The 23,609-nt window shown below is 35.8% G+C and overlaps 1 protein-coding gene across 9 annotated transcripts in view; it reads right to left on the bottom strand.

Annotated features, from left to right (window-relative positions):
- Window positions 1–23,609, bottom strand: part of CLEC16A (C-type lectin domain containing 16A) — a 109,686-nt gene that overhangs the window by 45,852 nt on the left and 40,225 nt on the right. For all 9 annotated transcript variants that reach the window (XR_014572684.1, XR_014572685.1, XR_014572686.1 and 6 more), the window contains exons 18-21: window positions 20,411–20,531; window positions 9,684–9,835; window positions 8,824–9,028; window positions 7,864–8,031 (exon numbers count right to left, since the gene is read on the bottom strand). Coding sequence is in view for 6 of the 9 variants with exons in the window: in XM_083799826.1 (XP_083655952.1) it covers window positions 7,864–8,031; window positions 8,824–9,028; window positions 9,684–9,835; window positions 20,411–20,531 (646 nt within the window). In the remaining 3 variants the exon portion in view is untranslated. The remainder of the gene's footprint in view (window positions 1–7,863; window positions 8,032–8,823; window positions 9,029–9,683; window positions 9,836–20,410; window positions 20,532–23,609) is intronic.

The following is a 23,609-nucleotide window of genomic DNA, read 5'->3' as shown; positions in this document are numbered from 1 at the left end:
TTATTTTAAGAGAGTACTGAAACTCAACCCACAAGGTAACTGGTTGGATAGCGAACAACGTTTGAATGACTGGCTGCTGTGCAGGACAGCTGAGCTGAAAATTGAAATTGAAATCTGCCCTCTTGCTGAAGATGGGGGAATCCCAAAATAGATTTCGCTTGTGCTAAATCTTTGTGCATTACACGAATACTAATTTTTCATAGTTGCAAACACAAATACATTTATTTTCAAAAATATATTTATTTTCAGTATATTTTATCAATTTTGAGCTGAGGGAAAGATGTCAAGCCTGAGGTAGTTCTATTTTTGGAAGGGATTTAAGACAAGCATAGCTGGATATTTTTATAGCGCTCCACCGTTTCAGAGAAAACTGTCACTGATTTCACTTCCAGATGATTAAACTCTATAGATCGGACTCAAGCCCCAGAACACTACCTAGAAATTGGCAGCTTTTTCTGACCACCGTAAGAACTATTTACAGTTATTACATAAAAGTCTAAAAACTCACTGACTTTTAACCCTGAAGGAATCAAACTATCCAAGCTGATAATCAATTTCTCTTCAGAAGATCACAGAACAAAATCACAGAATCATTTATGTTGGAAACGATCTTCAAGATCATCAAGTCCAAACGCCAACCTGACCTACCGAATCCCATCGCTACATCACATTCCTTAGTGCCATGCCCCACATCTCTTAAATACCTCCAAGGATGGATGATTATACAAAAATTGGGATTCTAGAGGCATATCCTGGATAGGGTGGATCCCTATGTGTTGCAATTATTTTATGTCAGTAATTTAAAGGAGAAAATTTTTACTCTAAGTGAGCATACCATACCCATTTTCACATTGGTGATTTCTGAACGAAAAAGGTCCCATGCTTATGAAAGCAGCTTTCTAATCCTGCTCAGTTTTCAAAACTTTTTTTTTTTTTGCCAAGTTTTTGCAAGCATCAAATGCATGTTTAACTTTTTATTTTCAATGTCACATAATTTACTCCCTAAAAGCTGTAATTCTGAGGTCAGATCAGAATCACAATAATAGTTTCTGGAAAAGTGCAGTGTAGAGGCTCCTTGTATAAGGTACAAGAAACAAAAGGAACAAAAAATACAATACTTTGCCAACTGCAGCAGAGTGAAATTAAAAATCAGAAAAGCATTTAACAGTTTCATATACAAGGGGTAATTATGTGTAAATGCACCAATCCTAAGGCATTCATCATGATTTTACATTTAGAGTTTGCACTAGCAGAAATGTTGAATAATACTAGGGAACAGAATGGAAAAAACAAACAACAATACAACAATTGCAAGCAGTTGTTTCAGAGAACCTCTGTTTAGGCTTGACAGATTTTTCAGCAAGGCCATTATCCTTCTCTTCCTGTGCCCATTCAATCATTTCCCATAAAAGACACTTTGAAAAACTATTGAGTTTCAGTGTGGTCTTTCAGGAAGAAGCTTAATAATAATCTTGTGGCAGACAAACAAGAAGCAAACCGAGTTAGTTCAAAAGATTTTGGTATTTTAGTACTATTTTAGAAACATTGCTTGCTTTCTTCAATTCATTTTGGAAGAGTTCAGCTGATAATTTCCATATAAATTCCAGATTTACAGCACCCCTTACTCAGAATTCTTCCCTTGCTATAACATCATGCATAATTGGAAAAGTGAAAAAATAAAGCATGGCTGTCATTCCATTTTTTTATAGCAAGTTAATGCTCATCACTTCTTTAGCACTTAAGGCAGAATAGACATCCCTTTTTCACATTTCCTTGGCTGACACTGACCCCCACATAAGGCTGTCTTAAAGAGTTTTCTTGGTATTTGCATGTATTCATCTTCAAATTCTCCAAAGAAAAAAAATCATATATATACTGTATTTTTTTTTAATGTGTGTATATATATAAATTATTAGCCATAGCTACTTATAAACAGGATTTTGAACAGGTTTGTAAAGCTGGAATTTACATTATGACACCATTGTCATAGAAATATACAGGGATATATTAATAGTAAATATTAAGAGTCAGGACTGCCGATCATGATTTCAAATTCCAGAATAATGAAATACTTAAATATTGCTGTCCAGCTGATTATGGTAACATTACTATTTTGATAGCAAAATCACTAATAAAATATGTAGATAAATGTAAGTAAAAATCTATAATTAAAACTATCAAGAAAGTGTATGGAATCACAAAAATACAGTAGTTTTCAACCTTGCATTCTTCATCACTGTTCTAAAGAAGGGCTTCCTGTGTACGCAATACCCAAGTGGTTATCGTATTAGGCTTCCCTCTAAATCAGCATTTTGAACTCTGCACTGAACTGCAGAGCACTTCCATGCTTCAGTTCGCTTTATGTGAATATAAACAGGAGGGTAATGCTTTCAGCTGGTATACACAAATAAGATGAAGCTTCCTAAAAATTCCATACATAAGAATTTAAATCGTTACAGCGAGTAGGAGACAGTGAGCTCATGAGTTCAGGTGGCAGCACACCTACCCACGTTAACATTTTACATCATTAAAACAGGACAAGCCCACCCAGATATATAATATAGAACACTTTTTAAAATAAAGGCATGTGCCAACCAGTAAGCAAGGGGTGAATAATCAGAGGGGGAAGCATGCCTTCAATTTGAGTTTTGCCAGTATCTTGTGAGGGCACTCTGGATATTTTGTCCTAATCTGTCCAAATTTATCAAATTATTTTGTTTCTTTTATAAACTACATAACGTTTTCTTTTTTGCAGCACTCCTGTTCTTGAAGTACAAAGCTTCCAATGATCAGTTTGTGAGATAGAAGAGTTCCTTACTTTGTTTATTACAGGAAAGGAAAGCACTAGTGTCCAAGTACGAGTATCTCAACACAGGATGATGGGAAGAGGATACAGCAAAAACGAACACCCATTATAAAAAATTAAGATGAAACACGTCAAGAAATCACCGAATTTGCTAATGGGAAAATATTCAACCATTTTTTATTTTTATTTTTTTTAAAAAAAGAACAATACAACTGCTGATGAAGGATTTTAAGTATGCTTGCAGAAGGTAATTGAGGGGAGGGAAAGGTAAGTCTTAGTCACTCAAAATACTGTAAATGGAAACCATTGACCAAGAACAAATATCATAACCAGGAAATTCTTCCAGGAAAAATCTGCGGAAGAAAGGTGAGCAGAATTAATCATGGCTACAGGAATTAAAACAATACCCAAGAGCTTCTAGAGGTGCCTTTGTCACTACTTTATGACTCTCCAGTTATAATAAAGCTTAGTTACAAACACAACTATTTCCTTTCCGATAGTCATGATTCTGCTCCAACAGAACTTGCTATTTATGGCTAAGGTATTACTGTATACCTGTATATACACCTTCCCAGTTCCTTGCAGAAGATCTTATTTCCCTAATCACAACGTTTCACAAGACAGTGTTTCCTTCATAAACTATGTATCAACAGTCACCCTTTTGCTATGTTTTATGTAACAGCAAATTTCACACCAAACACCAAAATACTTTTGGTATTGCAATACTTTGCACCTTTACAAAGTGCTGTTCTGCCTCAGAAAAATGATGCACTTCAGCTTGAAGAGATTGTTTAAACCTAAGAAATCCACTTACAGACTCATAGAACTGAAGAATAACTGTTTTAACAGTAAAAAGTTTTTCCATTAGGAAAAAAATATACAAAACAAATTGGTTACATTGAACTCAATTGCCAGTAGCCACTGCTACTTTAACCAGCATTAAAAAAAATGATTAACTGACATTCTCAGTCTCCCCATTTTGCCATGCAATGACAATACGTGATGACTGTAGCTTTATTCACAATCCTTCTCATCAATTCAGTGTACTTAAGCAACTAGTTTCTAGCCCAGTCATCAGGACTTGATTCTTTGCCACAGCTGATACTCCTTACGCCTTGCCAGCACATCCTCACCATGAGTGATACTTCACTGAGACAACATTTATTTTAGCTGTCCCTTAATGTACAAAGGAACTCAATGGTTAAGTACGCCACAATTTCTTCCATCAAACTCTAAGAAATGGGACTAACTGCTGTAGTTCAAATAGCATGTTGTTAAGATGAGAAGTTAACGAGTTAATTCGAAAAGCACATCAGCACTGTAATACAAGAGCCCAGAATTCTCAGTCTCCCTCAGAATATAGGGAGATACTATAAAGTGCTGATTTTTACTAAAATTAATCCTTGTGAATACTAAATTTCCCAAATTCTAAATGGGAAAGATTCCATTTCCAATCCTGTTTCTTATCAAAAAAAGAAAACCAAAAAACTAGCACTCCTGCATATTTAACTCAGCGTCAATGGTATCTTTCATTCCTTGCACATGAGCAGTAATTCCTATTAAATAAATCGTGTCTGCTGTATCTTGGGTAATCCTAGTGCTGTCAAACTACCCTATTAGGCACTTCTGCTTGAATACCTCTGTACAGAAGTGATTTTGTTCATGATAAAATTGACCAAGTGAAGGACTTTGCCTCTGTTCTTCTTTGATAATAACAGCCAAGCTTACAAGGCCAGTCATCGGGGATGAGTAACAGCATTTGCATAACCTGTGATTTATATAAGAATGTTAACAAGGATGCTCTGAAGCATGGTCTGTTATATGCCACTTTTCACCCAACTTGCAAAAAACCCAGTTTTAAACTATTACCATCTCTCCCCACATCCACCCAAGTACCAAGAAGAACTTTAAAAACAGATTTTAACTTTAGACCAAAAAATGATAAAGCAACGTTGAGCACAGTTTGACTGCAATGCTCCCTGGCATACTACAGCACTATATGTATATATGTGTATGTACAGTGCTACATGCCGTATGACACAGAAAATGTACCAGAAAAGACTGAAATAAGTGGTCTTAAAACTTTAAAAATCATTGAGAAGGGGGATTACAGAATTAATTCAATTAGTTGCACTAAAATTCTCCGTATCGAGTGCCATTTGCAGGAGGAATTAAAACAGTAATATTGACAATTTCTTAAATCACTCTAGCTGCAAAGCATTGACAGGTAACACTGTCCTACTCAAAAAGGTGATTAGTTTTCTAAAAATATTGCCAAAAACATAACTGTCCTTTAAATCCACAAAAAAAACACCATCACCAGGGAAAGCTTAACTTTTTTCTTACAAAGTATAATCAAATCAACTTTCTACTGCTGTTGCATTTCTCACATACTATATGAGCTTCGCAAAAGTCAAACATCACTGAAAGTTGTAGCATTAAGAAATGAAAACAGGAAGCTTGTACCTTAACTGCAACTTATTCAGTAATCTTCAAGAAAATTATAAAACTTTTCTCTTAAAGTAAAAATAATTCCGGGCCTGATTAAGGGATAAATATGAATGAATTCAAAACAAAATCATGTGGAACTGGCAATTCTCATTCATTCATTAGCAAAACTGAGAAGGTAGGGGCATTTGATATGTATTTTGTAATCAGATATGTATTTTTGTAATCATGTTTTTTGTTCATACATCCGTATGTTACTACTGACTGCTACGAAATGCCTTCCAAAATTGCGGGATTTGAAAAACTTCATATTGTTTGAGTGATTTGTCATACTTGTTATAAAACGAAAGATTTAAAATACTTTTTCTCTGGATTTGTATGTGCATACACTGAAAATCTTCAGTTCCTGGAGATCAAAGTAAGTATGCAACTGTTTGAACCGACTGGCCTGTCGTCTCCCCACCCTCCCCCCCAAAATCAGTAAATGATGTCACTTGTTATGACTACTTGTACACTCCTCTTACAGAAGGTTGATTCTGTAATGCTGGCATGTTTCCAACCACACCTTTTCCATGAAAGTCTCAAGTCAAACAAGGAAATTCGAGTTCATCATGTATGATGAGAATGACTTTTGTGATATACAACCAGCAATCTGAAAGCTTTTGATTTCTCCATGCTCAGCACTCAGGCAAGTTGACCTCTGAGTCAGATAGAAGGCACTAGAACATCTATTTTCTAAGTAGAGGATTTGAATTTTTAATCTGTGGATCACATTTAAAGAGAAATGCTGAGATTTATGAAATGACTGGCAGCTAATAGTAACAAGATTACATCGTTTTGTACTAATAGAGCAAAATTAAGCACTTGCAAAAAGATACAACTTCAAAATGACTCAATCCCAAATGAGAAAGCTTCACCATCTGGATGAAGAGCTTTGCAGAAATCAATTTGTGAAATAAAAAAATGAGAAAAACAGAAAAAAAACGAAAAAAAAAAAGACAGGACTGATTTAGAATCATCCCTTTAATCTCAATTCCAAGCTAATGTTTTAAGAGTAGTTGTGGCCCTTTTCTGTCTTGTTAGCTCTAAAGTAGATGAAGCAATGCACAGTATCCCAGCTGTCTTTACAGACTGGTGAGAAACTGCTAGTAACTTTAAGATGGACCTATGCACAACTGACAGATATGTTGCATAAATACTGAGTATTAGAAACATGATTCAAACTAACTCAGTTTGTAAACAATGACAAAGCATTAAGGCACTTCCAGTGTGTTTGGAGAAACTGCCATGGATATATTGCTCATAACACACCTGGAACACACACCCAGGCATTACTTGTCTTTCTAGGGCTAATTTTTTCCCATAAATCTCATTCTGGAGTTGTATGCTCAGTTCAGCTTTTGCAAATACAAATCACAAAATTTGTTGTAAGGGCAGTCTGAAAAAAAAGGCAATTTTAGTATTTTCCAAACTTCTTGATGATTGAATGGAATTGAGTATCTTGGAAATCTGGAAGTTATTTGTCTTGTTCATGTCCACTAAATGCTGTACCAGCTATTGTAAATGACCTTTAAAGCCTCAAAATTTGAGGTTTCAAACAACTGAACATAACAGGAAGAACCATTGAATTCACATCCAATAAACAATTTGTATGTATTAACGGCGTGTATTCAAGTCATAAATTGAATACGTACCTTCCTCTGTCTACACGCACCCTGCAATATCTACACACATCTCAACAGACCTGAACAGTTACACGCCTGTGGATGTAAAGCTTTGTGAATGGAAGCACCTTCTACAGACCTATTTTTTTTCTTTCAAAGTACAGATGTCATCTCTACATGTTTGGTAAACACATAACAACACAGGTGCAGAAAACTTTATTGCATTTATCAACTATTCTTACTGAATCTTGATGTAAATAAAGACTCAGGAAGCTTTCTGCTAAGACAAAGACTTCCTGGCCTTATTTAAGGTAGAATTCTAAGGTTGAACCACACTGAACCGTTTGACAGTACAACGGATCTGTTCTCAGTCTTTGCACTCAGAACACAAGTAGTCAACTATGACTAAATTGCTATTTCAGAAGTAAAACAGTCAAGCTTAAAAACAAGCTTTTTAATACTGGACCAACAGACTTTTAATAATTATATGACTTCTGAGAAAAATAAATTGAAGGCATATGATAAGGCCATGACCATGAGTTACAAATGTGCTTGCATTCACATCTCTAAGGCAGAACTAGAACAAGGAGTCTGAGTTACCGCCCCTGGCTACGCTAGTCATCTTGCAATAGACATGAGATAATCACTACTTAACGGATAGCTGTCAAAAGCATTTCTAAACATTTGTTAATCTTTTTTTAAAAATAACTATTGATACAATAAAAAGACAGATAAATTACAATCAAACTCATTTAAAAGGTATTTGCCAAGCTTCAGGGAAAAGACTTTCTACTAAACATGTAAACAAGCTGTTTTCATTCTTTGGTATACAGTTTCTAGCAAACTCTTTTCTTCAAAAGGAGTCTAGTTAGAACTTTCAAAGTGAGCTTCTTTGATTTATTTGAAACACATCAAGAATTTCATGGTAATTAATGCTAATCTTACCTGGAACTTTGTCAACAGATGCAAAAACAGAGCGTTGCACTGTAGGATCACTGCTACCACGTCGTGCCTGATCATAAAATCTAAATGGAAGGTGTTGGGATGCAGCTGCAGAGCTGTGTCCAAAACCCATAACTTCAGTTGAAGGCTGAACAGGAAGATCCAGGAGAGCTATGTTTAATCACAATTGATAGTTGTTGTTACTCAAAAATACATAAAAGAATGAGTAGATTAAATAAAATCAATAGCTTGCCCAGAATCTTAAGACTACACCAGACTGTCTAAACTTGCTTGCATTTACCTCTTAATTGCAGTTGCAATTGCACTGGAAAAGGAGAACAGATTTCTGGCAACTTTTTCTATCACTGCTGTTCACACCATGGTCATACTAGGCTCCAGAATAAAGGGGAGCAAAAACAAGGATTACAGTAAACTGCTAGTATAGTTTGTGGAATGCAAGGAGTTTTAAAACAAACAAACAAACCACCACCTTCCATTTTTCCCCGTATGGGTAAAACCATCCATAGTTACAAGTGAACATTGCAGAAAGCCATTTAAAGGACAACCTGCTTTAAACTGGCAAAAAATGCCTTTGCATGGCCCTTCAACCTAAAATTTTAGGTATCAAAATAGACTTGTATTAGACTTGTATCAGACTCTTTGCTGATTACTTGAAGTAACTCTTTCTTTCATCTCTTCATGTGTATTTCCTCTAAACACAAAAATCTGGCTGCTGATACTCTTTTTAACATTTTAGAATGCTCATCATCACAACACCCAAGCATTAATCATTATAATTAACATCACCATATACGATCCCTTCCTTGGAAACTAGACACTGGTTTGCAGTTCTGTGCACATTTCTCAGTTTTCTAACAGATTTTTTCTAACCTTACATCACAGAGTGACTTGCTATGACATGTAAGTTTCATTTCTCAGGATCATTTCAAAGTAACTGCTTACCTGCTATTCTCTGCATTTTCATACGCCGAGCTTGGATACGACCTTTTGCAAGACGTTGTTTTGCAATAATGCAGCGAATGTGATCAGAAAAAATAAAGGTTGCTTGAAGGATAGGAAATGGCTTAGAATGAGGACTTGAGGCAGGTTTATGAATTATTATGTTCAGAGCTCTACTATCATCTTCCACTCCTGTCACCTGCATATCCTGAACAGAAAGAGAGGGCAAATAGCTAATGAAAAAAGTTAGCATTTAAAAACAGTTTCCATTTTTTTAAAACAAAACAAAACAGAACTATGCAAGTTGCACAATCCTGGATTCAGTTCTGCAGTAAATGGCACTCCTAAAGATTAAGTCATTTTAAAATGCAATTATTTGAGCATATAGAATTTTCAGGAGACATGAACATTTATGTCTCTTTAGCCAATGTTAACAACAAACTTTCTAAAGTTTTTAAAATCAATTAGATAAGCATAAATCATTCTTAAGTTGCAAACTGTCACCTTCTCTACCCTTGTACGAGGTTCAGAACACTGGGAAGGTTCATTACTGTGACACAGAAGGAAAACATCTGGGACTCAATCCTAATTCTACATGATTTCAGCATTCAAATGAACATACCCCAACGTATATTGGGGAAGTTACCACATTTTTAAGTGTGCCTCTAGTTATCTATAAAAACATCTTCAGAAAAATAGGAATAGTTTAAAGGCAGGAACTAAAAAAGACTAGTAAGAGAAGAAACAGGCAAGCAGGGCACAGACCTTAAATATATAAACTAATATTGTTATTACTATTTATCCTACATAAATACAGATTTTCAGCTGAGAAAATACAGAGTGCCAAGATTAAAACCTCTTACCTGCAAAAGGCCTGCAAACTTAACTACTCCCCAGCCAAGTCTGGCAACATCTGGCTCAACCAAGCTCATCTGGTAAATATCCACAGCCAGGAATCTTTGAACTTGACCTCCATCCTTTGTTATGACTGTACAAGCAATTAGATCACTGTTATCTGAAAGAAGGAAAAAAGTTATATAGCTACATAACTTAAGGATTCTGGGTTTTGGTGGTTTTACATGAAAACAGCTTGAATACAAAAATCATGGAACGGTTGAGGTTGGAAGGACCTCTGGAGTTCATCTGGTCTAACCCTGCTGCTCAAGCAGGGCCACCTAGAGCAGGCTGCCTTGGACCATGTTCAGGCAGTCCTAGGTCTGGACCATATAATACATACAAGTGCAATCATCTTTACAACACAAGTTGAGAGCTACTCATAAGATGTATATTACAATGCACTTCTTTCGCTGTCTTTTAGTATAAAAGATCACTTCACTTCAGGGGTAAAATTGCACCAGTTTTGATTTCTTTTACTCAACAGAAGTCTCGAGTCTTGTTGAAAGACCACAGATACCGTCCAACACCTCTGCAGGTAATTATATCTTCTGCTTTATAAACTTAGGCTCCAGTCTGAGGCAAGTTCCATTTCTAGAGGCCTGACTGTTGGAAGCCTTCCAACTTCAAGACTACATAGACTTTCATGGTAAATTGTACCTTTTTTGCCATTAGTTAAATGAGGTTATATCTTTTCCTTTACCCACCCACATTGTACATTTACACTGAATAATCATATCCTCTTTTAACCATTACAGTGAAAGCCCCTTTAAACTACAGATCTCAAAAAAGAGTTCCCTCCCTTCCCTGATCCTTTCCAAACCTCCTCATTGTATGTGTACCAGTTCAAACACACAGTTCTTAAGAAGTGACTAAAACCCGTTCTTTACACCCGAAGTTCTTCCGAGAGTCCCACGAATTGCACTGTCACCTCCCCAGCAGACCTTTGCTAATTTAACTATATTAGTTTATTTCATCAAGTTGATACTTTCATTCACATATTTAATATACACAGATCTTTTTCTTCTCTCTCACCTCCAACTACCACTATTTATAGCAAGCAAATTCGGATCTTAAAAAACAAAACAACTGAAGGCAAAGCATTACCGTAAAATTTAATCAAAGGACAGAAAGGAAAATCAGTCATTTATTAGGCAACTGTTATGGGAATCTTTTGACTTTATACAAGCCAGTATACCCCATTTACGTTATTTTTTCTAGTACACAGCTGCTACAGGGTCATATGCTATAGTCATCCTATGATGAAAACAGAAGAGAATGTGGTTAAATACATTTCCAGTGAACTCATCTGAGAATACAGTATCGCTTCTGGTATTACTAACAGCAATGCTTAATTTTTCCTCATGCAAAATGAGGCTTCCAACTGTTTGGACACTATAGTGCCAAGATTTTGGGCCCTAAATGCAGCTCTCTGGACTTCCTCCAAGAAAAACACAGGTCCTAGGAAATACTGCCTAGCAAGGAGAGCTCAAAGGCTTCAGCTGTCAGCAGCAAGAAAGATGTAAGTTATCTGAAAATACACACGCACACAGCCAAACTATTAGCCTTGAAAGACTATTATCTGAAGTCTTGAAGAACTTAACAGCTACTTTTAGGAAACGGTCTAAATAAGACCGTCTTTAGGAGATGGTCTAAATATCTGACTTGCCTCAGAGCTTGATGTTTAGTGATTCCATGATTTATAGTCATCACAACTCTAGAAATCCTCTGCAGAGATCGGAAGCTCTTACAGAAAATATTTAGCACACTGTGTATTTAGCTGGCAGTCCAAGATGAGCTTGGACTCATCTGGCAAGCTGCAGATAGTTAATGTACTGCCTCTGCACTTGACATAAAGAACTTTTTCCAAAAGCACGCAGCCTTTTTGGTAAGAAATTCTGCTTTACTGCTTACTGGGCTAGACTCACTGCAAAGAACTTCAGAACTTCATACATGGTCCTTGACAAAACTATAACATACTCCCCACACTCACCCCAAGAATTTACAAAGCAATTTCAAACTTTACATAAGTCCTTTGAAATAGTTATATACACCATACTCTCTAGCCCAAGTGTTTTTGACAAGCTGTTTCAACCATGTTTTTGAACAGTCTAAGACTACTTTTGTTTCTCTTCACAATAAACATCTCTTTCAGAGAAGTTCAAAACTGTTCTATCGCTTGTGACTGCCATCTCTAGTTTGTCCATCAGAAGAAAACCTCAGTTCACCTATTAGTCCTCTTCATCAGGACTGGATTCTACCAACCTTCTTGACGAGGTGAGCACTGTTCTTCTTAAGAAGGTGAGCACACTGTTCCCTTCAGGAACATCAGTAAGGAACAAAAAGAACTGCTACGAGTGAGTTGCCATCTTTTATTGCAAGAAATACTAACCACTTTAAAAGAAGAATTCATCTTTAAAGGGTTTCTCACCACCAGTTTCAGATAAAGAAGTAGGTCTCAAGGATATTACTAATGGTAAACACATTTAAAAAAAAAAAACAACTGTCACAAGATTCTGGAAATTTAGTGTCACAAGACACTGGAAATTTAGGAAAAAGGAAAAGAGGGTTAAGATAACCTTGGAAAAGGGGGAAAATACAGAACTGTATACAGATGAATTGAGAAGATAAACGGAGGAGAATGCCAGGGAGCACATTTCAGAATGCAAACCAACGGGCAAGTAATTTGAAAGATTTTTTGTTCTTTTTTTTTTTTCCCCAAGAACAATGAGATGAAAAATGTGAAAGATCCATTTTTTTTTAAAAATCAGTTTTAAAACTTTTTTTGAAATAAAACATGCAAAAACATCACTAACTTTGGAAAGAACGCAATAATCTGACCAGGTCTGAGTGTACTTGAACAAAAATCTAGCTATCTAAAAATATGTTTACGAAAGTAAAATTTGCTCTGGTAGTAAACACAGAATTTTAAGAGCTTTTTTTTTTTTATCATTACTGTTCTTTTTCCTCTGAAAATTTATTTCTGAACAACTCAAAATAACTAAAAATAAGAGAACATACTATAAATGCTGATCATACTTGGAGTACTGCAATCAAGCAGAAGCAAGCTTGTTGCTAAACTTATTTTACTGTGAATACAAGACTACTGATTCCCAGGCAGAGGGACTCCATATTGTAGCGCTGTTTTCTGGAATTATCTTAAGACTGTTAAACTGTACTTTTAATAATTAAATTATTTAAAGATCTTGATTTAATAATTACTGTTACATGATTTAAACACCTTGATTTCTACAGGTATAAAGTTGTAAAATACCAATCTAGCATTTGCTTGTACTAAGGAGGCAGTTTAAAGTATTATAAACCAAAGCTAAAAATCCAGCACAGAACACAGCATCATCTCAAGTAAATCATCCTATAATTAACTATTAGTAAACCAGCAAAACTGTTCAGTTAAGCTCTTTCACATCACTACCAATAAGCATAAATCTAGATGTCACATACACACTACAGATGAGTTATGCCAGTAAGTCCAGAAAAATCTCGCCTTGTGAGGATGTTAACGAGTAAGAGGATGTTCGCATTTAAAAGGAAATCTCTTCTGGAATTACCTATAAAAGATACATTTTCCTCTCAGATGCCTGTCAAGTTTCAAATATACTAAAAAAAATTTTCTTGTACAATGTGTGTTAGCATTCACCAACTTACTAGTGTAGGCTAGTGAAAAAAATTGAGTTTTCAAAGTAGCGTGAAACCTTCATGCTCAGTTCAGTGTTTCAAGGCCATCTGGAAAATGCACAAGACTAGTATTTATTAGCATCTATAGTGATGCAGGAAACCAAAAGCAGATATGATATCTCTTCTGCAAAATGTAAGCCTAAGATGACTAGCTATTTTTATTCAAAATGTATTTTTCACGTGTGTGTATATACATACATTCATATATACACGTGTATACAAAAAGCATTTAAACAGATGCCTTAAAAAGACACTTCGGTTTCTTAAATGCATCACAAAAATCTTAAGAGACGTATACAGAAAAACAAGCTGTCGTTTCAGTTTATCTAAAACACATGATTCTGCAGCAAACAAGAACAGACCAAAGCTTCGTTTTCAGCTTGCAATGAGTATGTGGATTTCAACATTTGCACAAACTTTAGACAGATCAGTTTTCACATCAGTAAATACAATCTACTGATGTCTGCTTTGCCATTTTGAAAAGTTCAGTTGTTAAAAAAAAAAAACTTATCACGGAAAGCAGCTAGCTGTAGCGGTACGGGGAGAAAAAAAATTGACCTGTGCTGTTCATTAAGCGATATTTGAATTAGCTTCAATGTCTGAAGGATGACAATACAGAAGTGGAGAAGCACTAGACTGGTTGCTGTTTTGCTGTCACTGCACCCTGACAGCAGACAGAAAGGCTCTCTGCGATAAACCACACCTGCTGAAACTCTCAGCTGGACAGGAAACTCCTGAATATGATAATTTGGAGAACAAATCTGGAAAAAAAAAATGGGGAGAATGCTCTGAGGAGGAAATATCTGCAGAAGTAAGGGGAATGATAAGGACCTTGTTTTACATACAGTCCTCCATAACAGGACGGTAACATGGGAACAGTTAAATTTTGATCAGGAAAGGCATCCCTGTCTTGCTGTAAAAGAATTTATTTTTAAGCCAATACCTTGAAGTGAGAAGGAAATGGCACTTTCATCACCAACTACACACCCTGTAACATCCTCCAAAGCATCTGTTCAACTCGCAAAATCCTGGTATTCCACTCTTAAGTGTTATTTAGGAACAGGAGGGAGAGATCACATATACCATTACCTTCCACAGACTTAGCAGAACATCTATGCAGAAGCATTTGCATCAAGAATGCAACAAGCCAAGCACCAGCCTAGGTGTTTGCAAGCACACTGGTTGAAATTGGATGATGTGCCACCTACACTACATTTTGGTCTATTCTCTTCTCCTCAAATATGACAACATGTTTAGGGATGAAACAGACAAACCCTAAACATCCCTACTCTGGAAAGAAAAAACTAATCAAAAACCTTTAGTACACTTAAGATAATTCTTACAAATATTTTTAAACAATTAAAAGCTACACATTTCAGTGAATCTATCCACAGTGAAATCTCTTACTGAACTACAGAAGGAAATTTTCATTTGCTTAGATATTTATGTCCAATTTAAATGCTGCTTACATAAATTGAACTGTTTCATTCCCCTGCCCACACTGTTAATGTTCATTAAATGGACCTGAAAGTAACTGGATATGGACTCACAAGGTAAGCTATCTTTCTTGGAAGACATTTGAATGGAAATATTATTATATGCCCTTCATAAAACCCCTTGTCAGTGTCTATAAATAAAAAACTATGGTGTTGGGGTGGGAAATAAAGAAGATCGTAGAACAGCTCGGGTTGGAAGGGACCTCAAAAATCACCTAGTTCCAACCCCCCTGCCATAGGCAGGGATGCCACCCACTAGATCTCGTTGCTCAGGGCCTCAGCTAACCTGGTCTTGAACACCTCCAGGGATGGGGCATCCACAACCTCTTTGGGCAACCTGCTCCAGTGCCTCACCACCCTCTGAGTGAACAATTTCCTCCTAACCTCTAATCTAAATCTCCCAAGATGAAGCCAGTGGTATCCAGTTCCAGGACAAGAAGCATTAAGCACAAATTGAAATACGAGAAATACCACCAAAGCATTAAAAAACACTTTTTTTTTTTAATTGTGGAGGCAGTCAAACACTGAAACAGGTTGTCCACAGTTGCTGAGAAGTCTCCATCCTAGAAGACACCCAAATTCCAAATGGTGAGGGATCCTGAGTAACCTGCTCTAGCTAACCCTGCTCTGAGCAGGGGCCTGGACTGGGTGACATCCTGAGGTCCCTTCCAACCTCAACTGTCCTAGGATAAGGTTCCCCAAATCTTTGTACACTTAATTAAAAAAAAAAAAAGTTGAATACATAGCCTGTATAAAGTCTGTATATATAGTAGAGAGGGTGAATAAGGAGATCTCACCATGTTACTTTTCCCATGTGTTAGCTTTCCAGTTTTAGTACAGAAATAACTTTAAACATATCAGCATTTACCTCTCAGCCGTGGCATTTCAAACATTTGTGACTAACAGAATCAACTGTCTGAAACCAAGATCAAAGCATCGAGGCTGCCAGTTTGAGCTGCCAGTGAACCTCGCACAAATGGTGAGCTCCTGAATAAGGTTAAAGAAGCCACCAACGTGAGGCACCTACAACCTCCACACGCAGTCTAAGGCAGGTAGTTACCACAGGATATGTAAGCGCAAAAGCTAAATGCTTTAAAAACTGTTTACAGTAAAAAAAATGCTGAAAAGTAACACTGTCATCCAAATGGCAGCATGCCCAGCAATATAAAGTGAATTTTTCTGTGGAATATGTGACTCACTTCTAAACGTACAGTCATATACAGAGCTAAGAACCCTGCTACTACACTTAAAGGTTTACACCGAACCTAAGTGCATCAAAATATTAAAATGCTTCTTTACAGGGAACTTTAAACTATCTCATTAAGCTCCCCTAAAAACCTCGGCATCACATTCAAGCAAAACAAAACATCCAGGTTGATAAGGTGAGTTTTGCAGAACTCTTCAAAACCAATACCGTTGCTGAAATTACCGGATCTTTTTAACTTCTATTCCTTCGTGACACTAAATGTTGATGAATAAGAATAATTTCTACAGATATCTACATGTTCAGAAAAAAATTGAAAAGCTTTGTAATAACAGATTGAGGGAATTTTTTAGATTGCTAATTATATCACCACCTTGAAGGTATCTAAGGCACACAATTTGAATTTTTGGGCTATGTTCTGCCAATTGCTATGTCTCTTCCTAAAATATGGCACCTATACAACATTTGTGTTGCACAGGTGCAACATTTACGTTGTTACGCTGGAAAGAATGAGGACTTCCTAAAATGGAGAGGAGTTACCAGATAAAATATAGAAAAAGAAAAGATTTTCCTATTAGGGTTTCTGCATGTTAATGTATGCAACTATACTCTGCTGATCTCTTTACTGAGTTTTGTTTAAATTTTCAGGTCTAGCAATCCATATTTTTTTTCCCTTTTTTGTTCTTTTGTACCCTGATACTTTGATGCCATGTCAGGTCTCAAAATGGTCTCTAGAACACCAGAATGCACGTTTCACAGGAAGGGCAACGGAATTTTTCTTCTCTAGGTAAATGCACATGTGCATATACATGTGAATGTATATTTCTCTAGAGAAATTTTTCTTCTCTAGGTAAATTCACATGTGCATATACATGTGAATGTATAAACAAATTTACAAATAATCGCTTCAAGCACATACATACAAGCACCATGTAACAAACAGTTCAAATACCATTATTCCTTTAGTCCACTGGCGAGTCCAAATTCACATTTGGAGTTAGTTACAGTAGAGCTGACGGCTATAAAATGCCCTAACAGAGCAAAGGAGTTTAAACCTACAAGGGCTGATGTTCTAAATTGATGGTAAAATTTAATTTTTATAAAACTTCTTAAGCTTCTTGCAATAGGCATTACATCTTTAAATTAAAGGGCATCTTATTCAAATTTAAGCTAAGTTTACAAGCAAACAGTTGTTTGCTTTCTTTTTTTCGTTACAAGCAAACAGTTGTTTGAATCCTTTCTATATATACTCTTAACTAGTTGTATCCTACACTGGAAAAAGGAAACAACTTTGGATACCATTAAATACACAGAGTATGTAGCAATTAATATGTAATTACATACATGTAATTAGAATTGTAAGCACTTATATATAGCAGAATGAAGGATTAGTAACATATGGTCTAATTACAAGTTCCAATAAAACGACAATTTGTATTCTGCATAAAAGCAACTGCCTTCGAAATGAGGTGTCATAAACAGAGACACCTACAATGAACTGCACAAAACACCTGCAGAGTAGTACACTGAATTTTATAACAAGAACAATCAGCACTTTGCTGGACTAACAGGCAAGCAAGGACAAAAGGTGTTGTTGTGGTATGTTTTTTTTTTTTTGAGGGGGGTGGGGGTAGGAAGGTGAACAAATAACATTTGGAAAATAGTATTTCAATCAGATCTACCTTTTGTTCAGCATGTTGTTAGAAAACCTACTTCGTAATCACATTTCCAGTTAATTTAAGAAGAACACGTTTTTTTCAGTAGAAGCTGAGTCACTATTTCACTTCACTCTCTGAGAGAGAGTCAACACTACAATAAATATCTAACTCATCTGAAACAGGAAACTGGGTTAATTCTATACTACTAAACATTTAGCAAGTCAACAGTAACTTCACTATGGACAACCTTTTTTTTAACCTCATAACTAATAATTGAGAAGCGTGATAAACAGTATCATGTGCTGCTCATTTTCCTCGGGAAAGTTTTTTAGGAATTTGTTTTCCTTTCAAAATAAGCAGCAATGAAAGGTTTCAAAACTAGAACTAAAACCTTCAGATAGAAAACTGATTTCAGAGCTTGTGTAATGGTAAAGGTTTCTAAGCCAACAGCTGAAATTAAAATAGAGTAAAAATGAATACCCCTTTAACTTTTTTTAAAGTACAGATACATTTTTTTTTAAAAAATCTGCTTCTGACAACATTTTGTTTATGGTAATGGTGGCAAATTATATGAACACTTTACATGTTGCTCTACCATTTTCTTGCTAAGCACATAGATCAGTTCCAATCTATTATAAAAAAAGCTGGATATACTGTAATACCTTAAACAGAGACCAAAAGGGATTAGTTTTCACTGGGGTCACTGCTTAATTCACCAAGCCAAAATAATACCAGTGAGAAGAAAAAAATACAACTATTGAAGAGCACTTTAAAAATATTTCCCCTCTATTCTTTCCTACATCGTTTAACTTGTACAGAAATTCAACAAATGGGAAATGAGTCAACTATGAGCCTACCACGCCACCAGCCATGCATCTACCAAAAATGCAAACATTAGACTGATACCTTGATATCCTTTCACTTTTTGAAGCCTAATACCTATATTCATTTATTAAAAGCTTATCCAATAAACTTGTACATTTCCATGTGTTCGGGTAACTGCTTGCATTTAACAAATAAATTAATGTCCTCTGACATTCAGCATTGCAGACAATTGTATTTTCAGAATGTAAATTCAATATGTTTTAATAATTTTTAAATTGTAACTATAATATATGTATATATTACGTATATGGTATGCATATACAAATGTGTATATATATAGTTTAATATGACTTTTGTCCATTAAGCTACTGCACGGCACCTCTGATTTCACAAAACTTTTGCTTCAGTAACTTGATTTCAGTGTTTTTTCCTTCACACAGATGATTAACATTCTTGATGGATGTGATGCACTACAATGTCTCTGAGATACTGCACATAATTCTGTAACATCTATTAAGGCAGCTAGGGCAATTCTTTTTCTAGTCAGAGCAGGATTAACAAACACTTAAACATACAGAGTCAAAAACGTCTGAAGTATCAAACTTTTCCCTTCTTTTGTAAGACACCTTCTAAAATTAAAACTTGGCAGATACATACACTATTTCCCCAGTCACATGCTCTCTAAAGCTATGGATGCTGCAAGTTTTTAATCAGCTAACTGCCTGAACAAAAGTTAGCTAAGCACTTAAGCAATCGGCTAACACAAATATGTCAAACTCTTAAATCCTAATTACATAAAATAGGATTAATAATGTTTATATTAAGCACTACTTCCCCCCCAGCAAATTCCAGCCTAAAACACATTTTCCTACATATTCTAAGCCTTTGAACAAAAGCAAACATCTTGCACCATCGTAGGATTACCATAGAACAGGACAAGTTTCTGTTTCTCAAACAATGCCAGTGCTGGAGACAGTAAGACTACAGCTTTAGGATTCACGCCAAAGTTATTCTAGTACAGCACCATTCAGTAACACTTAAGGTCATCTAGAGATGCCTGTTTTGACATTAAGTGAACACAGGTATCTTAAATTTGCAGACACACAGTATACTTCATGATTCTATTCCTTCCAACTTTTTTTTCCTTCATTGTGGAGAACACAGTAGTTTCCCACGATACTGCAGAAGAAGGTATTTTGCCTTTACTTCATAGTAAGTATTACTTAACATCCCAAGGTCATTCTTGGCATTGCAGAGTGATTCCCCTGGGGAATAGCTCAGTGTGGAATGGAACTATGGGAGTGAAAGTTTCCATACGGCTATTTAAGTGTCACAACAGTTGTAAATAAAAAGAACTCCAGGGGGAAAACAAAAACCATGTCAGTAAACAACTCAGTGTAGCTGCTGGAAGTAATTACTTGCAGTCTTTTGAAGTTCATGCATGGTTTAAGAACATCTGTGCATTTTAAATAGGTGAAAGCAGAACAGAAGAAAATCCTTGTAGTATTAGTTCATTTAGAAAACTAGTATTTGCACAAGGATGTCAGATGACTTACTCCAAATCCCTTATGTGATAATAAGTAACCCAGGGTTTAAATATTAACAGTCTCTTTAAAAACAAAACAAACAATGCAAAAATAAAACTACAAAAAGTGTTCCAAAACCAGCAGAAGATAAACATAATGCAATCATCCATCGTAGTCAATTACATAACCAAGATTAATGATTGATGGTTTTTAACTTAGTGCAAAAAAAAAAAAAAAAGCCAGCAGTTTTTCTATGCCATAGAATATTTGGGAAATTGGGGGACAACTTACTCAGGTCAAGAACATCATCTGTCTTTATCAGATCTTCCTCCCTTGTCAGTGGTAACTGAGTTTCTGGCTCATCTCGCAAGTGCAGTGATAATGAACGGAGCATAAAGAAAACTCTAATTGCCTTGAGAAATTAAAAAAGAATAATAAAGCATTACTGCACTCAGTAGTACATATTTTAGCACAATCTTACAAAAACACTCACTTTTACAACCCTTAAATTTGTTGTCATGCAGTATATCTTTTTAAATTAAGAAAACAACGTAATTTAAAAGTTTGTTAAAGATACAGAGAAGTTGAAGCACTTTATTTTCACTGAAGTAGAAGCAGCCGAGCTTTTATCCCACTGGCACACTTATACACACAGTGACCGACAGGCAAATGCTTACAAGAGACATTTAAATGAATACTAAAAAAATCGTCTTTTTAAATTGGCATTTTGAGACTGATTTTATTTACATGACCTGTATTCTACAGACAACTAAATCAACCTTCACAGACTCTCACATTTTGAATTTTAAACAGTAGAATAACTAGAGTTAGTAAGAAGAATTACTATGTCTACAAATTTGAGAGGAAACAGTGGGGATTCACTAGTTTTAATTTTTCTGTGTTCATCAACACTAACCACATCTAAGAGAACATTCTCAGAGACCTTCATTTATGTTCCCAAAAGGTCTACAACAGGGCAAAGCATACTGAAAGCTGCATCTAAGGAGCTTTCAACAGCTGCTCTGTGAAATTGATAGTCTTGTTTTGATTCAGAAATTAATGACATAAGGTATTTAAAGATTAGATAAAGTGGCAAAGAACAATCACCACTTTATTAGCCACATTCTGAAAGGCACCATTTATAACCTGTTCTGCTACAAGAACTATATTTTCTGTATAGCAAATGAAAAATCCCTTTTTAATACTACAGGGGTTTGGTGGCACCTTTTTCATTTTTTAAAAATTAGCTTCCTACATAGGAAACCTGTGGCATAGTGTAAAGTGACTGCTGTCTTACAGTAAAAGCACTGAATTCACGAACAGCTGCAATGCCTGGGAACTCCCAGCTTGCAGGAAGCATTAGGAAGCACAGTCTAAAATGCTTTAAGGGAAAACCCTTCACCTCTCTGTATTTTTAAATGCAACACAACTACTGGTCTCGTGAACCAGAAATACATTTGGCCATTCTTCACACTGGTGCTTTCAGAAACTTCTGGCAGAACAGGGACAAAGAGAGGGAAATCATATATCTGACTTCCATGATTTCACACCAGAGCAGACAAATTTGATGTGCTGTTGAAATCTATGCAGGAATGTGATTACTTGGGGCAAAGACTGTCAAGGCTATCAAACCAAAATTAATCAACACTACCTTATGAATAAGAGCAGAGTCAGTTTGTAACAGAGGACAGTTTGTAATGGAAAACAATCTCTCCCATTTTGGGAGATTGCACTCAAGGAAACCGTGAACTTACTGAAATTAAATAGGATTAATTTAAAATAGTTTTACTACCAGATGCTTCAAGACTAATTCATGGTACTGAGACCAAAAGCTTCTATATTCCAAACTGCACCATCCTTGCATTTTTGTTAACCCCAGAGTCATAGTCAACAGTTGTTTTTTTTTTTTTTTTTTAAATTCAAAGGGAAACCATCACTCAGCCTTCCACTTCCTTTCCCTCAACCCTCTTTCCTCCCTAGTGTTAATTTTCCTTGCATGCATTCCCTGTAAACCTGTTATCACTCATCTCAAAACATATTTACTGCAGAATACAAGAGCAGGAAATTAGCCCTTGCAAGAAAAAACAAGAATTCAAGAACGTCAGATGAAAAGGTAACTACACTGTGACTCCCACAACACTGATAGCCCTCAGTTTGCTAACAGTATCAATATAAACCAGAAAGCAGGAGATCAGTGACTTACTGTAACACTTTATTAGATCTCAATGTAGCAGCAGAGCAGTCCCATGGACTACAACTTTTTTTCAACCAACTTCTGCTTTCTGGATCAAGTAGAAACAACTATAAAAGGCTATCTACTTTAAAGAACTACGTGTAATAAGGTATACTTTGTGTCGATTCCTTCATTTAAATATGCATACCATATGCAAAAAAAGCACCAATGCACAGACAGACCTACCAATATTTCATTACATTCCCATGAAACAGCATTCTCAGATGCTATTGTTAAAAGCCTTTCTCAAAGTATTTGCTTGCTACGTACTCCAAGATGCAGAGTTCAAGACCCATACTGTTCATTACTTCCCAAATAGGCATATAAATGCACTTGCATTGGTCTAGGTGGCTGGTGACTGTCTAGATGACAGTACCATCTACAGGACTATAGTCAGAAGCAAGAAATGCAGCCAATTATTAGTAACTGGAATATCAACAATTCAAAAAGAGTATCTGTTTTTGGAAAGAATGCTTCATCAGGCAACAGTAACTGATTTCAGAAAGCAGATCATGAATTTCTGGTAATTTTCATGTTTTACATCTAAAGGGCTAGCTAGTTGGATTTTGACAATTCTTGAGAGAAATCTGATTTCTGAGAGTTCCTCCTAAAAATGTTAAAATGAAAAAGTCACTTACAGGAATTTTCTATTGTAAAAGAAGTGAAAATTTAAAAAGATCTGATCTCTAAACCAAGAGCTTGTGATACAATCACAGAACGAAATTTCTTCACTTGCTAGCAAAATAAAGCTTTATAATTTTTTTTTTTTTTTTTTTTTAGTATCATGCCACAGGACACTCAGAATCAAGCCATTATCCATTTGAAACTGCCAGCAAAACTTCCAGCAGCTTAAGCATAAGCAGGAATGTCACAAGATGCTCCAGAAGTTCAGAATATTGTCACTGCAATTCAGCCTAGGAGCAAAGCTTAGCCAGAAGGAAGAAACTGTGGCATAGGAATTCTAAGAAATTTTAAAAGTTCTAGAGCAATGTGATCAGAGGAAGGAGTACTGACAAGAAAAGACAGCACACTCTAGGCGTTTCTGCTGATTAAAAAGACATTTCTATCTCTAAATTATAGGGATATTTGTATTTATTTCTGAATTTCCTGTAATTGAAGCGTTTCTTTCTTAATACATAAAAATACGGAGCAGTTTCCTTCAGAAAGTGTTTCTAGACACCATTCTGTTTAATGCTTCAGAGATAGTATTCTAGGAAGCATTTTTGCTTTCTAAGAACAATACTTTTGAAGATAATT

The sequence above is a fragment of the Anser anser genome, assembly GCF_964211835.1.
Source record: "Anser anser genome assembly, chromosome: 15".
Taxonomy (NCBI): Eukaryota; Metazoa; Chordata; class Aves; order Anseriformes; family Anatidae; genus Anser; species Anser anser.
Note: the sequence above shows the minus strand (reverse complement) of the source record. Positions and strands in the feature narration are given on the sequence as shown.